The 19,373-nt window shown below is 44.8% G+C and overlaps 1 protein-coding gene across 1 annotated transcript in view; it reads left to right on the top strand.

Moving 5' to 3' along the window:
- Positions 1–19,373, top strand: part of LOC119656922 (probable ATP-dependent DNA helicase HFM1) — a 116,652-nt gene that overhangs the window by 54,247 nt on the left and 43,032 nt on the right. The window contains exon 7 of the mRNA XM_038063613.1: positions 18,409–18,637. Coding sequence (XP_037919541.1) covers positions 18,409–18,637 — 229 coding nt within the window. The remainder of the gene's footprint in view (positions 1–18,408; positions 18,638–19,373) is intronic.

Here is a 19,373-nt window from a genome sequence, read left to right as displayed (position 1 = left end):
ATAATATAATCCTTAGTAGAGATCTGTGTAATATTGCCAAATTGATTTCACCTTAAAGTGTAATATCATATTACCACCAACGAGCGCAATCAAAACAACATTACAACATGAAGATCACCTAACATCACCGCATTACCACATCACTTAACATCTGTCTGCAAATTACCCTGCATTACCGCATCACCTAAGATTATCGCATTACAAAAGTGATGATATTATTTCTCCGAAAAGTTAGGTCAATTTACAAAGCATTATCGCTCTTCATAGCGGCAGCGGCAGTTGTCGAATGCTGAGCTGATGCCGACGACGAGCATCGCATGTGAACCTATCTTGGCTGCTTTGGGTTGGGTTTGTACTGGCTTTGAGCTGGTTTTGAGCTGCTTTCGGGTAGTCTTCCGGCTATAAAAATTATTTCGGGTGAAAGTGAATACGTGAATGCAGATTCTTTGCTCTAAGTAAAATTGATTCGTAATGTTGTATGTTGTATGTTGCTGATACTAGATCAAATGTAGGATTAAGCCGAGATCTATGCAATGTTTGCCTTTTATGATATGTGCTGGTCAAAAGTTGTGAGGGTTAACTACATTTTTGCACTTTAAAATGTAATTAAATATTTATTCTTTTTCAGGAGGGGTGATGTTTGTGATATTACATTGTGTGATGTGATATCATATTCCTTACTAGAAAAAATGTTAGGCGATGACGGCTTTACGGTTTCTTACCAGGGCAGAGGCAAATCGTCAGACGCTGCCTCACCTCTGCCCTGGGAGTAGTGCCACCGAAGCGGCTCGCAGATGTTGAGTGCTCCTTTATATAATTCGTAGAACACAGTATGACTACGAAATATATTGAGCGCAAATCCACCAATTCTATTGACCAAAGCTTGGCCGGAGCTGAAAATATTTTTTTGAGAATTGTGGGGTCCTAAGTCCGCATAAAAAAAAAAGCCAGGTTAAGGTTTACCGATTGGCGTGGCATACAGAGCCGTCGTGGAATATTATACAATAACCATCCTCGTATCGAGAAGGAAGTGTGTTTCGGATTGTTGTTCTCTTGTTAGACAAACAGTTTTTCTATGCCTAAGGTGGTGTTTTATGGAAAATTAAAGCACAGTTCCAGTCAATAAATATCAATCTATTCACTCTGGTCTTTTTGAAGCCTCAATTGATTGCTGCCGCCATGCTTGAGGGTTGCGTGTATGTCGTAAGTTTTAAGCTCCGCATTGGCTCTCCTACTGTTTTTACTTTCTCCAGATCATAGAATTGAAAACCAAAAGTCAAATATTTTGATAGCACGATCTTTCACCAAAGCAGGCTATTTTTTCTGCTATTTTCGTAGTTGAACAGTTTTCTTCTGGCTTTTTATGTATTTGTGGGCGACGGAAATCGCGGAGCTCCGAAAGGAGTGTCGCAGACTCCGTAGCTTAACAAAACGTTTAAATGACCGGGAGAAGGCATGTACCGTAATGACGGAGTACAGATCAGCTTAAAGGAGACTCCGCAATAAGAAAAAACAAAGCTCGTTGCTAGCAGGATCTGGTTGACGAGGTGAACGAGATTAACTGGTTATCCGAAAAATCGGAGCTCTGCGGAAGCCCTTTTGACTTAAGGCCGCGCAAATGCACCGCATTGTACGGGCACTATTCTCTGCGCACGGAAGACAGGATGATGATGACTGCCCACTTTTCTCTATTAAAGAGTTGGAACAGGCAGTCATCTCTATATAAAACAAGAAGGCGCCAGTACTCGATGTTATTCCAGCTGAGGTATACAAACTGGTATTCCAGCATCGACCAGACCTACTGGTGTATTCAACGCTTGCCTGAAAGAGGGAATTTTCCCTTCTTGTTGGATGGTAACGAGGGTTGCGTTGCCCAGCAAAGGGAAAGGCGACCCTGAGTTGTCGTCTTCATACCGCCGATTTTGTACGCTTGACTCTGCTCTGTAGTGGGAAAGTGCTTGAAAAGCTCATAAAAAGTGGACTCACTGCAGTTCGGTTTTAGAGCAGGAAGATCCCCAATTGATGCTGTCATGAAAGTCGTGGAAGCCGTTCGTCGAGCGGAGGCACATAGCCGCTGAGCTCTTCGTAACGCTTGACGGCAGAAACGCCTTTAATTCCGTAAGATGGAAAGACATTCCAGGCACATTAGACAATACTTTTCACATGCCGAACTATCTCTTACGGATATTGAGGGACTTTCTTAGGGCCGCTCTTTGTTCAATGAAATGCTAGAGGGTCAGAGGAGGGTGGAGGCCACCTCGGGAGTAGCGTAGGGATCCATCCTAGGGCCGGATCGGAACGCTTCCTACGATAGTCTACTTAATCTCGGCATTCCGGAAGAGTCGCGCCTGGTCGGTTATTCAGATGATGTCGCGGTGCAGTATATTTATGCAACGGGTAAGCGGATGGATGACTGCACATGGTTTAAACCTAGCACTGGAAAAACCGAATTCTGACCCTGCTCCCATATCGACTATAGAGTCAAAACGGACAGTAAAGTACTTTGGACTGATTCATGATTGAAAGATGAGTTTTTTTGAGCAAATCAAAGCAGCAGCGAACAAGGTTTCAGCTGGAATTTCGGCGTTAAGTAGGATAATGGCAAATGTTGGGTGTCCTACCCCCAGCAGGCGAAGTCTGCTGATGAGTTCAACGGACTCTGTCCTGCTCTACGGCGCAGAGGTATGAGCTGACGTTCTTGGCAAGGAAGTATATCGTAAGTGTCTTGCGCAAGCACAGAGACGGGGAGCTTTGCGGGTGGCGTATGCGTACAAGATTGGGAAGGCAAGATCCCCCGATTGTGTGTTTTGCAATGGAGTTTTGGACGACGCCCAGCACACCTTTTTTTCTTGTGGAAGGTGGTTCTATTTAAACACAGGAGATTTCTCTCCTGACAACGTTGTCGAGGAGATGCAGAGGAGCGCTGATAGGTGGAGCCCATTACGTTAAGGTCCTTCTTGTTGCAAAGAAAATAGAGCTCAACCGGATTTGAAGGCTCCGCAAGGTGGGAATCATAAATCCCCATGCTTACAGTGAATGCCATCATCCTATGTCGTGTCTAAGAGAGGGACGGGTCCCATATACCCAAAATTAGTACTCCTACTACCGTAATCGTTAGTAATATAAGCCAATATGATATTGGTAAGTTTGTTGAAAATCTTGTGTGTGTGTTTGTGTGTATGGTGGGCTTCTGAGCATTCAGGTCATGTTGGCCTATTGTACTCGCCTCCCCCGTCTAACGGAATATTTCGGATTCGTTAACGTATCGCGGGATTTCCGTTAGTGGATGTGATGCTACCCGTCGCAATTGGAGGACATCGGCACTAAAGATCTGATGCCTGATGCGTCCATAGGCGGGGCATTCACATAGGAAATGCTCCGTGGATTCCGCTTCTTCATTACAGGAGGGACACGTATCATCTTCGGTAATTCCTATTCTGAACATATGCCCAGTTAGTGAATTATGGCCTGTCAGAATGCCCACAATACACCTGCAAATCCTCCTGCTTTTCGACAGGATAAACTTTGCGGTACGTATGTTGGGTTCTGGCAGGAAAAGTTTGGTGTGTCGAGCAGCATTTAAGCTCTGCCACCTGTCATTATGGGAAACTTGTTCTCAGTTTTTGAAAATAGATTTAGCCAATGCTACTGATACCCCAATTGCTGGCTCCGGTCCCGGCATAGGGGAGATTGACCCCTCTTTCGCTAAAGCGTCCAAGATTTCATTTCCCTCTATGCCACAGTGACCAGGTACCCAGAGTAGTTCCACCGTATTGAATCTAGACATAGAGTTCAAACGGTTTCTGCATTCCTGAACGATTTTCAAGGTGATCAAAGGACTGCTCAATGCCCTCAGTGCAGGTTGACTGTCACTGCAGATTGCGATGCGCCTGCCCTTCAACCGCTCGTCAATCACCCAGTTTGCCACCCTTAGGATCGCATAAACTTCGGCATGAAAAACCGTTGCATATTGTCCCAAAGGAAAAACCCACTTCTCGTTTTTATTCGAGAGGTAGACTCCGGCTCCAGAACCCTCTTCTGTTTTTGAGCCATCGGTGTAGAAGATTTCCGTATATCCCGCCACGCATTCCTCTGGGTCTTCCCAGTCCTCTCTATGCTTCAGGGTAACTACATATCTTCTACCAAACAGATGTATCGGGACACGAGAATCGGAAGGCATTGTAAGAACTGGATTCAGTCCTCCCAGTAACTCTTCCAATGCTCTGTGCCCCCCACATCCGGTTGTTTTCCCATAGATCTAATCGAATTAGCCTATGAGCTGCTCTCATTGCAGTGCTTTGAATAAATATATCCAGTGGCTGCAAATTGAGTAGTGCATTCAGAGCTGCGCCGGATGTCGTGCTCATGGCACCAGTGATACCCAGACAAACAGTTCTTCGCAGTGCGGCTAGTTTACGGTGAAAACCGTTTTGTCTCACCTTAACCCACCACACCACGGATGCATATACGAACATCGGCCTAATGATGGCAACATATATCCACATTACCAGATGAGGCCTGAGTCTCCGTCTGCACAGCCCATAAGCTGTGAGAGCTCGTTTCATCTTTACCTCTACATGTTTGTTCCAAAGAAGTTTTTTTATCTAGAGTGACCCCCAGATATTTCACTTCTTCGGAGAGTTGAAGGGTAGTACCCCTCATTTCAGGGAGACAAAGTCCATCCAGTTTTCTCTTTTTTGTGAATAAAACCATTGTGGTTTTATTTGGATTAGCTGACAAATCATGTCTAAGGCACCAGCTGTCTATCAAATCAACGGCACACTGTATATTCATACACACCGTTCCAAGATCCCGATCAACAGCAAGTACAGCCACGTCATCAGCATAAGCTTGAACGTGTATTGGCAAATTTTGCAGTTCGCATAGCAGTGAGTCGATCAGTATACTCCACAGAAGCGGCGAAAGCACACCTCCTTGGGTCAGCCCTTCGTTGCTTTTGTAGTCAGGTGGCGATCGACCCCTACCTCAGCGCACAACAATCTTTGCGTTAGCACAGCATGGATCCACTTAATTAAAGCATCATCAACACCATGCGCTCTGGCGGCATCACAAAGTTTTTGAAAAGGCGCACAGTCAAAAGCCCCTTCAATGTCCACGAACACCCCCATCGCGTACTCAGCATTCAAAGTTGCATCTTCTATCTTTGTGACCAAAGAATGAAGAGCAGACTCACAGGACTTTCCACGTTGGTAAGCATGTTGGTTTTCACTAAGTGAGTCTGACCTAAGTGCGTTTCCACGAATGTGACGCTCCACCAGTCTCTCCAAACCTTTCAGCAAGAATGAAGTCAAGCTGATCTGTCTGAAGTTCTTTGGATTAGAATAGTCATTTTTCCCAGGTTTCGGTATGAAAACTACCTTAACCTGTTGCCAAGAAGAAGGCACGTAGCCCAGAGCAAGACATCCTCGAAAAATATTTCTTAGAGGTCGCTCTAAATGCTCCATACCCTCCTTTAGCAGTGAGGAGGCTAAAAACACTTCAATTTCTTCTTCATTGAGGAATATCGATAATTCCCCATTGTCATTGGAAAGTTAATTTGCATTACATAAAGCTATTTTTAGTATGTTAGTCATTTGGTTTGCCGTTAGTCAGATCATTCTTCCACAGCTGTGTATCCTTGTCGATATTTCCCCGTTTCATATTGAGCATTAAACCCACGTAAGATGATCGAGAGAAGTTAGTTAGAATCTTTTTCTTTTGCGAGCTGTTAATTATTTGAGTATACGATTTGGGCGTATCTAGTTCCTTGGTGGCTGAGGGATTTGTTATTGTGACTGGATGTCGGATACCAATCGACTCAGCTATTTATGAGTATCTCAGTCAAATCAGGGTAATAATCCCGGTAGTGCGCAATGCTGACCACATTGCTTCCAATATAGAACACTGTAACTGTACAATTACGGCTTTGAATGAAGTGCTCTAACACACTTCAAGGTCCTGATCCAATTTGGAGTGTAGCGCCGACGATTATTATTATTACTCCTCTCCAGAATGCTATTCAGGTCGAAGGTTACACCCAGGTCGAAGATAGCGTTCAGATAGAACAGAGAGCTACCATCAACTAGATCTGCAAGTAAAGTAGAAGAAAGGGGTGGGAGAGGTTTTAAGCGAGTAACACATCGAGTGGCATTTGCTGACATTAAGAGCCAACTCATTAACTGCCAGCTTGAGGTTATCGACGTGCTGGTGGTAGTTCCAAGTTTGTGAGTTCTTTTATGTTTAGAGTGAAAGCAAGATGCTAAGCAAGACCCTCAGCTTTATTCTCATTGCCCATAACCCACTTACCCTTAGCGTTATTATTAGTTGTGTCAACCAGTATTGGTTTTTCTATTCGTTTAATCACTTTCGTTTAAGCGCTTTAGTTGCACCGTTGAATGCTTTTTTGGAGCTAGGGGACCTATATTTCTGACAATCGGCTTTAGTTTTTGTTTTCGCTCGAAAGAAAGATGATATAAGAAACAACCCCCTCCTCCAAGGGGCAGCCCTTCGGAGGGTGGCGCACATAGACCCTATATAACTTTTGTTTCTTATTCAACCTTCTAAACCTCCCCCCCTCCCCAAATTTCATGTCAATCGGTCTTGACTGAAAGAATTCGGAAGTCGCACCCGAGTTTCGGCTTTAAAGACTGGACTATAAGAACGAAAAAGTAGTGGCTTCCAGCGTCAAATTTCAAAATTGTGGTTTTTAAGCAATTCAGTATGCCAGAAATGAGGGGAACACCATCCTGCGATACGACAATTTACATCGCCAGGTTTAGGACAAACTATGCGAAAAACAGCGGGGATCGCACAGCCTTGCTCATTCCCGGGCAAAGCTGTAAAGATTGGAAACACTCTGGACGGCATGCAAGGGACGACATCTGCTGAAGCTTGCCGAGACTACCACTAACTCTGAACCGCGCAACTCATACCTCGACGAGTTTAAATAGCATGAAAAGTATTATTTAAATCTTCTATCGACCTTTAAAGACGGTACCAAGCCATATCTAAGTTGCATGAACAATAAAGAAAACCACAGTGGGGCCTTTGGATTAGGAATGAACTGGATTCAATTTGAGCGATTCGTGATCCCGAAAATCGAAAAGAGCTATACACGGGGGACGATGCTTATTGACTTGTTCACCTCGATGGTGGACAAAAACGAGTCACTATCTACAGTACGCCGTGACATTTTTTCACTGAAGAAAATTTTTCGAATTACTCGATAGAAATATACAAGATAATGTGACGAAGAAGTGGCAGAAGTCCAGAAACTGAAGCAATAATTTTGGCAGCGCTGAAGCTTAGAATACCTAACGCCGATACAACAATGAGCAAAGTGGTTCATCAAAAATCGAAGCTGAAAGGCAGGTGACTTGCTATTCCTCAAACTTCAAAATTATGCCTTTACTTAATGGCCTCTAGGGAGAATTTGAGCACTTCATCCCGGAGAGGATGAACTAACGAGAGTAGTAACAATCAGGACCAAGGAAATCGTGTAGATCTGCCCTTTGCCGAAAGAGGACGGATCACATTGTGTGTGTGGTGGGGGAGAATTATAGCTTCGGAGCACTCAGGCCGTGATGGCCCATTGTACTCGATACCCCCATCTAACGGAGTATCCTGGATTCGTTAACGTAAAGCAGGATTTCCATTAAGGGATGTGATGCTAGTCGTCGCAACTGAAGAACCTCGACACCGAAGATCTTATGTCTGATGCGTCCATAGGCGGGGCATTCACATAGGAAATGCTCCGTGGATTCCGCTTTCTCATTACAGGAGGAACACGTATCATGTTTGAATAATTTTTATTCTGAACATAGGTCCAGCTAGTGAATTATGGGCAGTCAGAATGCCTACAATACTCCTGCAAGTCCTCCTGCTTTTCGACAGTATAAACTTTGCGGTACGCATGTTCGGTTCTAACAGGAAAAGTTTGGTGTGTCTGGCAGCATTTGGGCTGTGCCACCTGTCATTGTTATAGGCTTGCACCCAGTTTCTGAAGACAGTCTTAGGCAATGCTACTGATACCCAATTACTGGTTTCGGCCCTACCACGGGGGAAACTCAACCCTCTTTCGCTAAAGCATACGAGATTTCATTTCTCTCTAAACCAAATTGACAGGGTGCTCAGAGCAATTTCACTGTATTGAATCTCAACGCCCTCAACACAGCTTGACTACAGATTGCGATGCGCCTGCCTGCCAGATGACTATAAAACAAAAACAAAATAATTCTTTGTGACCCCATTCATATGAACTCACTTCATTGTGGTATTGACGAATTGATATGTGATGATGGCGTCATACACATTGTAGAATGCACGAAATTCACAAAAAATGGCAAAGTTTTCCCCTTATAACTTTGTTAATAATAGATGAATTTTCTTCAAACTTGACCATATTGTGCCTTATGTCGTCCCTTATAATCATGCCAAATTTTGTACCTCTGGGATACATAACGGGGGTCAAATAAATAAAATTTGTAGATATGCTATTATTAACTTTATTTGTGCAGATATCGGAATCGGATGTATTTTGAGGCCTAGATTTGGTAGAGATACACCACTGTGATTTTTTTTCTGGATTTTTCAGTTGGATAGCTTCTGAGAACGAGAGCTGTTGCACTTTTTGATGGTCATATCAGTTTCGGAAAGTACTTATTGATCCCCTTCATTTGATACCCAACATGGCCACATACTGCGAAAAAAAAATTTTTGCACATTACATTCACATGTATGGGGAGCCCCCTTTAAACTTAACACAAAATGCCGCCACTTGCTGCATGTAAACGGAGCAACAGATCACATAATCCTACCAATTTTCATGACAATCGGTCAAGCCGTTTCCGAATAAATCGTGTGTAACAGACAGACAGTCAGCAGACGGACAAACAGACTTCGAATCGATTCCAATAAGGTTTTAGTTCACACAAAACCTTAAAAATCACTTTTAAAATATATTCTACACTATATCTAGATACAATTGATATAAAAAGAAATCGATTCCTCGGATCCGACACACGGGATGACCCCCATATGAAAAATCAAGCAAAATCATGAGTCAATATTGATACAAAGGCATAGTGGCATTAGTGGCATATCTTGTGCGAAATCCCTTTACCTGGCAAATTTTTCTCTTGTCTTTTCTCACTTTTTCTTTCGGGGTAGTAGGTGAAAGGACGGCAGCGTCACTCTGCATCTGACTGCCGTGGACAGCAGATACTTTTTTCCGTGGTCAAAAAAAGTGAACTACCACCAACCTGCACCCCTGACTGAGGGGAGGGGAGGTCGTTAATAAAGAATAAAAATAATAAACATGGCACATCAGAGAAGGGGGTAAAAGGACTAGAAGTGCAATCATCAAAGGAAACGCTGCAGAATCAGAAGGAGAGGTAGGAGGCAAGCCATGTAATAAGTGACGGAGGAATGTTGAAGGAGGCAAGTTTGGACAATAGTATGTGTGTGTAGTTCACGGTATCGAAGGCCTTAGAAAAGTCCGTGTAAATGACGTGAACTTCCTGCAGAGAGCTGATGGATTTGGCTACAAAGTTGGTAGGTTCCAGAAGATTGGTAGCAGGGGATCGACGTTTTATGAAACCATGCTGCTCCTTAGCTATAAAGCGGCCAAAGTGGTTGGTCAACCAGCCATTGACGTACCTCTCGAGCAGGATGAGAGGAGCGAAATACGGCGGTAATTTTCAGTAAGATTATGGCCACCGCCTTTGTGTATGGAAACAATAAGGGCTTTTCTCTACAGGTCTGGAAAAATCACACCTTTCGAAGCTCTTATTGAAAATAATACAGAGAAGAAGGGAGATGAACTTAGGGGTTTTAATCAGGGAGAGGTTGGGAAAAGCATCGAGGTACTCTACCTAATAGGTAGTAATGAGGGGAATGGCAGGAGATTCGGAGGAAGCTGTGCTCAGAAGAGGAAAAGAGGAAGAAGAGGAAAAGCAGTTACGCGTCAAGTAAATCACACGGTATCCGGTCTAGGCCTGCGTTAGTAAAGAACTCCAGACACCTCGGTTTTGCGCCGAGGTCCACTAATTCTAGATCCCTAAAAGCTGCCTGGCGTTCTAACCTACCGACCATTTCAAGTAGGGTCGACTTTGTCTTCTTTTCCTACTGTAGATATTGCCCTTATAGACTATTCGGGCTGGATGATCCTCATTCATACGGATGGGAAACCTTATTACTGGTTGACTGTTAATAAGCACAACAACAAACGACTGGAAAACTAAGAGAAGATGCGATTCTTTTCAGACAAAGGTAACCGACCTCAGGAGTGGCTCGACTACACAAGGAAACGAATAGAATTTGCAAAGGTGCAACTCGAGCGTCTCTCATAATGAGTTAATCTCGGGTGATGAGTTCCTGGAAGGTATATTACTGCTAAAGTCTCATATTGATAAGGAAAGGTCGTCCAATGTTTGTGCCTTCATAATTTCGCCATGTTTATAGACGACTGGATGATGCAAAGGAAGGAATAGTAGATTCCTTCAACTAAACTATTATTGATATCATGCTCTCTTCAAAAATTGACGATATCGATTCTAGTGGGTATTTCTGAACAGTGTCATAAGCATTTTATTGTTTTTCGTCAGAATCGCGAAAGATTTTTTTAGATATTTACTGTAAATCAGGTTTAAGCTCATCCTATTGTAATCATCAGTAGTAAAAGTCACAATAAGGGGAATGATATTGGTAAGTTTGGTGAAAATCTTACTATTATTAATAAAGTTGAAATAGTCGAAACTGGCTCTTTCCCGTGAATTTTTTGCACCGAGCTTCCGACTTCTGATTTGCTGTGCCTTTTGATGAAAAAACCTTGTTGGAAGGGATTCAGATGTCCAGGAAGTATACATAAATCTCTTATCCCTTGTTCAAAAACAAAATCGGGAATTCTATGAAAGATATAGCATCTTTCAATTCATTTGGCTTGAAATTGACTCCATGATTCCAGCCAGAATAGGCACAAGTATGAGTGTGCTCATTAAACCTTTTAAATGCAAATAAACAAGTACCGCATTCTTCCATACATTATGGGCATTTCCGAAGAAATAATCAGCTGCATCACAGAATATCTGAATGCATTTACAATAATTGCAGATTTGGGGGAGGATGTGAATAGCAGTGGCAACGAGCCCAGTTGATTTATGCGAATATGCTTGCCTTTCGTATCAATGAGGCAGCCATAATTTGATGTACATATCTAAGCAGGTGAAGCCAGGTGGTATCTATTTTCGCATGGATTTAGATAGATTTTAGGAAATTTTATCTGAATTTCGGATCACGGAATCGTAATTCTGGGGCCCATATGCTTCCTGAGCGCTAACAGCTTTATTAGCATTTTGAAGTTCTCAGACAAGAAATGTCCTAGTTCCAATATCCGTGTAGCATTGTTCTTTTATCTTTTTAGAAAAAATCGTTCTCACCACTTTGTTTGCTGCTTAAGATCTTAACTGAGGCGTGAATGTGAACTTTAGATATAATGCATGCACCAAAGCCTAATTTGCATTCATTACTTAAATCTATTGGGATTTACTCGCTTACCGAGTGGTCTGGCTGGTTCAGTGTATCTGTACTTGCTTTTCACAGATTAGATTTTCTCGCTTCCACCGGGATTTTCGTTGTTTTTTAAGGGTTTCGTAAATTTTTCGTTTCCAATGCAAAGACAATGCTACAACTCAAGTAGATGTGATTGCATTAGAGTCAATTAAAGCAAACATAGAAGTAACACAATGAGAGGTGCAATTGGAAAAATGCATTATGTGCATCGCGTGTTATAAGCGCGGATTTAAAGCGTATTTACAAGCAAGTGTGAGAGTACATACGAGTATGTATCTATGAATGCCTTGAGCTTGTAAATCTTCAAGAAGCAGAACGAAAGAGTGATCTCATGAGGCTTTTATCTAATATGCTGCAAGGCAGATTCTACGGGTCATGCATCTCCCAAAGAATTTTACTGAGTGTGCAACAAAACATGAGCAGGCATTAGATATCGTTGATTTATTGCTTTGATCTTTATTTGGTAACGTGTGTCTTCGATTGAACTTTTTCTTTTGCTTTTTCATCTGAAGATGCGACTTTACCACTTACATTAGATTTGCTAAATGTCACCGGATAAGCCCAGCTTGTGATTAGCGGATTCAATTGAATATAATGTCATCAGGAAAACTAATTTTATGTAATATGCTGAGGTAATACTGTTCAATGGGGAATTTTAGATGAAACGGAACGTATCTAAATTCTAAAAAAAATTCGACAATATTTTCCGATCGTGCGCCAAACCTGGTGAAAGGATATAGATAGAAAACTGCGGATGGTGATAGTTCTAATTAAAAACAAGTCGGGAAACCGGAAGCTTGACGCTTCAGGTATAAAAGGTTTTGTGTCTCCCTATGTGAGGAGCATAACGTTCTCCATTGGCTTATAGCATTGACCCGAGATATTGAAATCGCTCAGTTCTGGGCAGTTCTGGATGAAGTGGCATTCCCCAACTGGTGTTCTTTGTGATCGACGTATCAGCGCGCGTTCCACATCAAAAATTTACTGCAATGTCGTCCGTCTGCCGCTCTCTATAGTTCTGAGTGTTGGCCGACTATAAAGAACAATGAACGGCGTCTTGCGGTAATGGAGACGAAGATGTTGCATTGCACTGGTGGCGTGACACGTTTTGATTTGCACCGATCGTGGAGCTGAACTGCGCCAGAGCGGCTGCCGTGATACATGATCTCGGGGATCCTTTGGGATTGAAATCTTCGGTGGTATCATTCCGTCTCGAGGCCTCACATCTGTATTAGGGTAGTTTACCCCAGGTGGGTTTAGTCTTGTTGACTATTGAGTCAAGGCACGTGTCCTGTCAGGGAGGTAATATTTGAGAACCAAAAACCTCGCAGTCGGTGTTCATGACTGGCAAACTTGTTAGAGGAGTTTAGATTGTTGACAGCCTTGGTGACCGTGTTGGAGCCAAGTTGATGCAACGCGGACTCTCATCGTAACAGAATTGGCGCCCAACGTGGGGTCACAGTTGTTGCGTACGTAACACTCCGCTATGTGCGAAGTGATGAACTCGAAATAAACCCAACCAAGCTCAAGCAGATGCTATTCACCACCAAGGCAAGTGTACTCGAATTCCGCCTCCCGCGGCTAAATGAACAAACGTTGGTTCTTTCCTTCCTTCCTCTTGTAAAGTATGTGGGTGTGATTCCCTTAAATTGGAGATTGAACATAGAACTGAGGATTAAGAAGACCTGAATAGCCTTCTACACCTGGAAGAGAACCTTCACAAGGAAATGGGATCTTCGGTTGTGGATAATTCTCTGGATGTACATGGCCGTGGTTCGTCTAACCCTAACGTTCGGTTCAATTGTGCCATGGCAGGCGTTGAAAAGGAAAAACAATAGAACCAAGCTCAATAGAATTCTAAGCTGTGTACAGGTGCAACTTGGGATCTGCATTCCTGCCCAGTAGATGCCCTCTGTGAACTCCTGCACCTCCTCTCCGTGGACCACGATGTTAAATACGCTGCAGTGTGTTGTGCTGTCAGACTACGTGAGTCCGGAAGTTGGATAGCGAAGTCCTACGGCCATAGTAATTTCCTAGGCGAAGTACCTTGAGAACTCTGGGCATTCCCAAAGGACTACGCCACACGCCAGCCGAATTTGACGCGGAATTTTGCTGTGGGCTTTACAACTAGGTCAAAGTTGAGAATAAACGCCTTAAAAGGTTATGACACTGATGGATCAAAGATGGTCTGTCGAGTCAGGGGAGTCTTTCTCGGCTTTGTACTCTGTAGCCACATTCTCCAGGCTGGTGGAGAGATACAGAGACACTTCGAACGTTCTGAGCGGCACGCTGAAAGTTACCCCCTCTAAGTTCCCGGTCATAGGAACATAGAAGGGTATGAGCAGCCCGACGGTCTTCCCCGCGTCGTTCGGCGGGTACAGTGTGTGGCCCGCTGCCAACTAAAAAGCGTGGAATCTATTCGCATTGCTTAGCAGTCAAGGAGACCCGATCGCAGGATTTACTGGGACAGACGCGTATAAACGCGCACAAAATTACACCCTATAGGGGACCATGCCGCCTGATTCGGCATAATCTACGCATTCTCGACGCTGCAGAGAGAAGGGAAAACCGTTCAAGCACTTTCTTTACGATTTCCCAGCGATAGCTTAAGCCAGGCTCCTATTCTTTTAGGAGCTCGCTGAAATCTCTAGTTGCAAGTGGGGGAGCTGTTAACCTTCATGAATGCTGCAGGCTGCCTCTGAAGATCTGAGCTGACAGGACTCCGTTTCCGTCATTCTTAGCATCGCGAGCAAGGCCTTAGGAATTTGTGTCATCGAAATGGCGCACGACAGCACTAATTGGACTCCTCGGGGCAACTACGGATACCTATCGACCTACCTCTCCGTCTAGCTGTTTGAGCCTGGTATCTAGTATAAAGTATCTGGTAAGACACCTGGGACTGGATATAAGCTGAACATTCTGAGCCTAAGCGAAGTAAGATGTTAGTACTCTGGAGTTGTTTCTGATAGCTACCAGAGGGTAGGCTCTGTTGAATTGGGAGCCCGTTGTTGACAGACTTCTGACTGCAAAGTTCCAGTGTAAGTTAAGGAGCACCACAACTCTACAGTACTATTCAGTAACGGAGACTTCTGATATAGTGGAGAAGGATGCTTTCACCAAGCAATTACCGCAGATCAGAGGGGCCACGAAAGATGACAGTTTGATCATGATGGGTGATGTGAATGCGGACATGCGATGAGGAGGCACGGTCCTGGTGACCGTAAGAGATTTCTGGATTTCTACAGCTTCCACCGTCAGGTCATTGGTGGTAAATTGTTCGAGCACAGAACCAGCCATAAAGCCAGTTGTGCTTTAACTGATGGACACCGCACGAACAATCTGGTTGACCACTTTGCAATCAGCAGCAAATTTAGGAGTTGTCTCGTCAATGTGCGTAACAAAACAGGCACTGACATCGGCCTCGAAAGAGACCACCATCTCATATTGGCTTACGTTCGCTTGCGTGTTTTGTCCGTCACTTCTCGCAGGGTTGTAGACTTACAACCCCCTAACTCAACATGGACTACTTGTGTGATCCAGCTGTTACTTGTCGAATTTATCGACCTGTCCGCAGCTCCCCTCCCCCCGCAGGTCATAAAGGATATTGTAAAAATTGCTTAGAGGTTGATCACTCATTAAGTTAGGTAATACTTGATCCCAGTTGGTTGATGCTAAGGCTGAGTTGGGACCGTCGAATTTAGCTCTGGGGAAATTACACTTAGTAGGTTTCGCCGCAATTTCATATTCAGATTGGGGGTGGTGAACCTCAAGGAAGGTGACCCTCGGTGAGGTTGGAAAGGAAGAGATCGAGAGTTTGACCCAGAAAGGTTTTGTCGAGTTGAAATTCACCCCAGAACAACTGTTCTTGAAGGAAGAGATTGGAGAGAAGAGTGCGAGAGGTTGTTGGAAGAACATAGAAGGTTAGGATGATTAAACCCAGTTGAGCATTGGGAGGTTAAAATCCCCGCATAGGACGAAAAGGGGTGAAGTTAATTTGACAGTAAGGAGTTCCGACAAGCTGTCAAACAATTCTTCGCATAGCCCAGAAGGACAAACGCAGGGCACATATATACAAGATGCAATGAACAGGAGGGAATTGGGCAGGGAGACCCGTAGACCAACACAATTATGAGGAGAGCCAGGAGAAGGGAGGGCGGGTTTGGTACTGACCCCTCGTCGACCGCCAGTAGACTTATGTGATGCATCCCGGCTCTTGTCACAAGGGAAAATAGAGTTCTCTTCGGAGAGGTCGGTAGTTAGTATATTATCATCCAACCAGGTTTCAGAGATACAGATGGCTGAGGCAACGCGATAACTTGGATCTTAAACCCCTACATTTTGATAAAACAGACGGATACGAAGCCAGTTACATTGATGCGCTGCGGCATACGGGCTGTCCTGAAGTTGACCTGCGAATTTGTGCGTTTGTACGACTTGATGACCACACCTTCAGGTCTGGAAGAACTATTACCGATTAAGTCAAATTCGTGAGGACAAGTGACTTTGAAAGAAGCTATTAATGGGGGCTGCTGTCTTTTGTCAGCTTGGCACCGGACAATAGCGACAGTGAAGTAGCGAATGGTAGCCTGGAAATAAACAACTGCCAGCATATGCGTGAGCAAAGCATTAGCATAGCCATGTTGCAGGAGCCCCGGACAGTCAATGGCTGCATCAGAGGTGTGCCTGCAGACATGCGGGTCTTCACTGATAGGGGGTCGGCCAAGGCGGCCGTCGTCTTTAATGATACGCGTTTAGATTGCGTCTGTGTTGAGAGTCTCACTAACGAGTGGGGCGTATGTGTCTCAATCACGGGGCCTTTAGGGCGGTGGTTTTCCTCGAGCATATACTGTCCACCGACAGACGACCTGGAGCCGTATATTGCGTACCTGGATGAGGTGGTTCCGCGTATTCGTGGAACACCATTCATCCTGGGCATTGACGCGAACGCGGTCTCCCCTATGTGGCACAGCAAGATTGCCCAGCGCACATCTTGCCACCGTGCTATACGTAGAGGAGAGGTGTTGTCCGAAGTATTGTTAAAGCACGATTTGTTTTGTTTAAATGTCCCGCCTACTGTTTCGACTTTTGAGAGCTCCAGGGGCGTCAGTGATATTTATATTACGTGTGTAAATGTTGCAGCAAAGGCGTTTGTCCTGTCCTGGAAATTGTTGGATGGATGTAATGTAAGTGACCACACTCCTATTGAGGTCGTGCTTGTCAACAGGGGTGTGAATGTGAGTGTTGATTCCCCGCTTATGCCGATGCGTTGGAGTACGCGTGGATGTAATTGGGGTTTATATGTTGCTCGGCTGGAGGAGTTAGCCGGCCGCTCTCCCCTTTCTGAGTTTGTCCTTTTGTCTGTGGATGAGAAAGTTGCGCTGTTGAACGAGTGGATGTGTAGTGTGAATGATGACATGCTGTAGAAGCCCGAACGAAGGGCTCGGAGGCATGTCTCGTGGTGGACGAATGCTCTCCGTGTAAAGAGGAGGGAAGTCCGGCGCCTGAGGAAGAGATTCCAAAGGGCGCGCCGTCTGTGTGTTGTCCGTCCGGATATTGATGTTGACCAGCTTAGGCTCGCCTATAGGCGAGGTGTCCTGTCTTATAAAGATTTGTTGAGGCAGTCGAAAGAAGAGGACTGGAGGCGATTCGTTGGTGAGCGTTGTGATGACCCTTGGGGTAGGGTCTACCGGATATGCAGAGGGAAACGTAGTCATGACATAGCCGGCATCAGGGTGAACGGTGAACCTATGCTGACTTGGCATGACAGTGTTTGTGCTTTGCTGGGTGAATTGTTTCCGAGATCTGAGCCTTCAGTGTCTCCTGACGGTCGCTCTCAGGAAGGGGAAGAAATTCCTCCCCTGAGATGTTGTGAGATCGAAGAGAGGATGGCGAGGCTCAAGTTTCGGAAGTCACCTGGCTGGGATGGGATGAATGGCGAGATGTGCAAAGCCATGTGGTAGGCCGTTCCATCTCATGTCCAGTGTCTGTTTGAGTGTTGTTTTCGGGAGGGCTATTTCCCTGCATTCTGGAAGACTGCCAGGGCGGTTGTGCTCCTGAAGTCGCCGGAGAAGGATAAGAGTAATCCTCGGTCGTACAGGGCGATATCTCTTCTCCCGGCCCTTGGTAAGGTCCTGGAGAGGATTATGGCCCAACGACTTGGGGTGAAAATATCCCATCTGACGTCTGACAGGCAGTATGGCTTCCGTACTGGTAGGCCCACTGACGACGCCTTGATGCATGTCAAGAACCTTGTTGTCCGTTGTCCTAGCAAATACGTCTTTGGAATCTTCGTTGATTTCAAAGGCGCATTTGACTACCTAAGTTGGTCCTCTGTGTTGTCCAAAATCCGTGAGTGTGACTGCCGGGAATTGGCTCTGTGGAAGAGCTACTTCCATGGCAGAAGAGCATTCGTCCAAGGTATCAATGACCGTGTGTGGGTGAACGTGGAGCGCGGCTGCCCACAGGGATCTATCGCAAGTCCATTTATATGGAATCTGATGATGGATGAACTGTTGGGTGAGCTTTCGACCGTTGCTGAATGTGTTGCCTACGCGGATGATCTCCTCATTAGAGGGGAGAGAGAGAGAGAGAGAGAAAAAAACGCGTGTGACAGACAGAGAGACAGATAGACAGACAGACAGACATTGAATCGATTTTAATAAGGTTTTGTTTTACACAAAACCTTAAAAGTAGCAAAATGGGCTTTCAATCGAATGAATTGAATATCGAACCCTCAATATTAGGTTCAAAACTGAATAATAAATCTGAGATTGCTCACTTTGTAGAACTCATCTTAGACAGTTTTAAAGGGTAAACACCCAATCTTTTCTTATTTTGCAGAAAAAATACGAAAACCTGGTGAATGGCTGCACACCAATTGAATCACATCTTCATAAATATCTTGCTGAACATCTTAATTCTGAGATTGTTCTTCAAACTGTTACCGACCTTACGATTGCGATGAAATGGATTCGATCTACGTTTTTATATGTTCGAGCTGTTAAATGTCCTCAACATTATGGTTTTGCAGACAGGATGGCACAAGAAGATGTGGAGAAGAAACTGGAAGGTATGTATGCATGTATGTTATGCAGTGTCAAATCGACGTATCCATACCGATGCGTGGATCGGCACCGGATCTAAAAATAACTCAACGAACAACAGCTAAACCTGAAAAAAAACGGCTCGACCGCGCGACTGAAGCCATAAGTCTCCGGATCCAAGTGCCGCGATCGAGGGGGAGGAATCCACGACGGATCACAGCCTCAATTATTGTTTCCTCTGACTCAGATTTTCAAGGAGGAACGATCCCTGAGGTCCGCTCCCATATTTAGGGACATCATCCAAATAATGACCTGAGAATGTCAAGGATGGAAGGGAACCCCAGGGGCGGACGCTGAGGTGAAAATCTGAGGCAGACGAAACAATGATTCAGGCTGTGCTTTTTCGAAGCGGCCGCCGGTTCGTTGAAGGCCTTCAGCCTTGACAAGAATATCCACTTGGGCCTGCCTCGGACGTCGAGCTTCAACGAGTGCTTGTTTCGTTCCAGAACTCTAAAGGGGCTCTGCATGGTGGTTGCAGCGGCCACCCTAGTGACAACCTCTCTACACGTTTCAAGATCCTTGGGGGTGTTGACCTCCGATGTCGCGTGTCGGGCGGGTGGAGTTGGCCGAATCTTCGAAACTGCGTCCCTGATATTGAGCACAGGGTCGGCGAGGAGGCGCAGATTTTCCCCGTACACCGTCTCCGCGGGGCTGTCCGTGAATTCCTCTCGTTGGGCTCTACGTAGGCCGAGGGGGATGAAA

The sequence above is a fragment of the Hermetia illucens genome, chromosome 5 (genome assembly GCF_905115235.1).
Source record: "Hermetia illucens chromosome 5, iHerIll2.2.curated.20191125, whole genome shotgun sequence".
NCBI lineage: Eukaryota > Metazoa > Arthropoda > Insecta > Diptera > Stratiomyidae > Hermetia > Hermetia illucens.
Note: the sequence above shows the minus strand (reverse complement) of the source record. Positions and strands in the feature narration are given on the sequence as shown.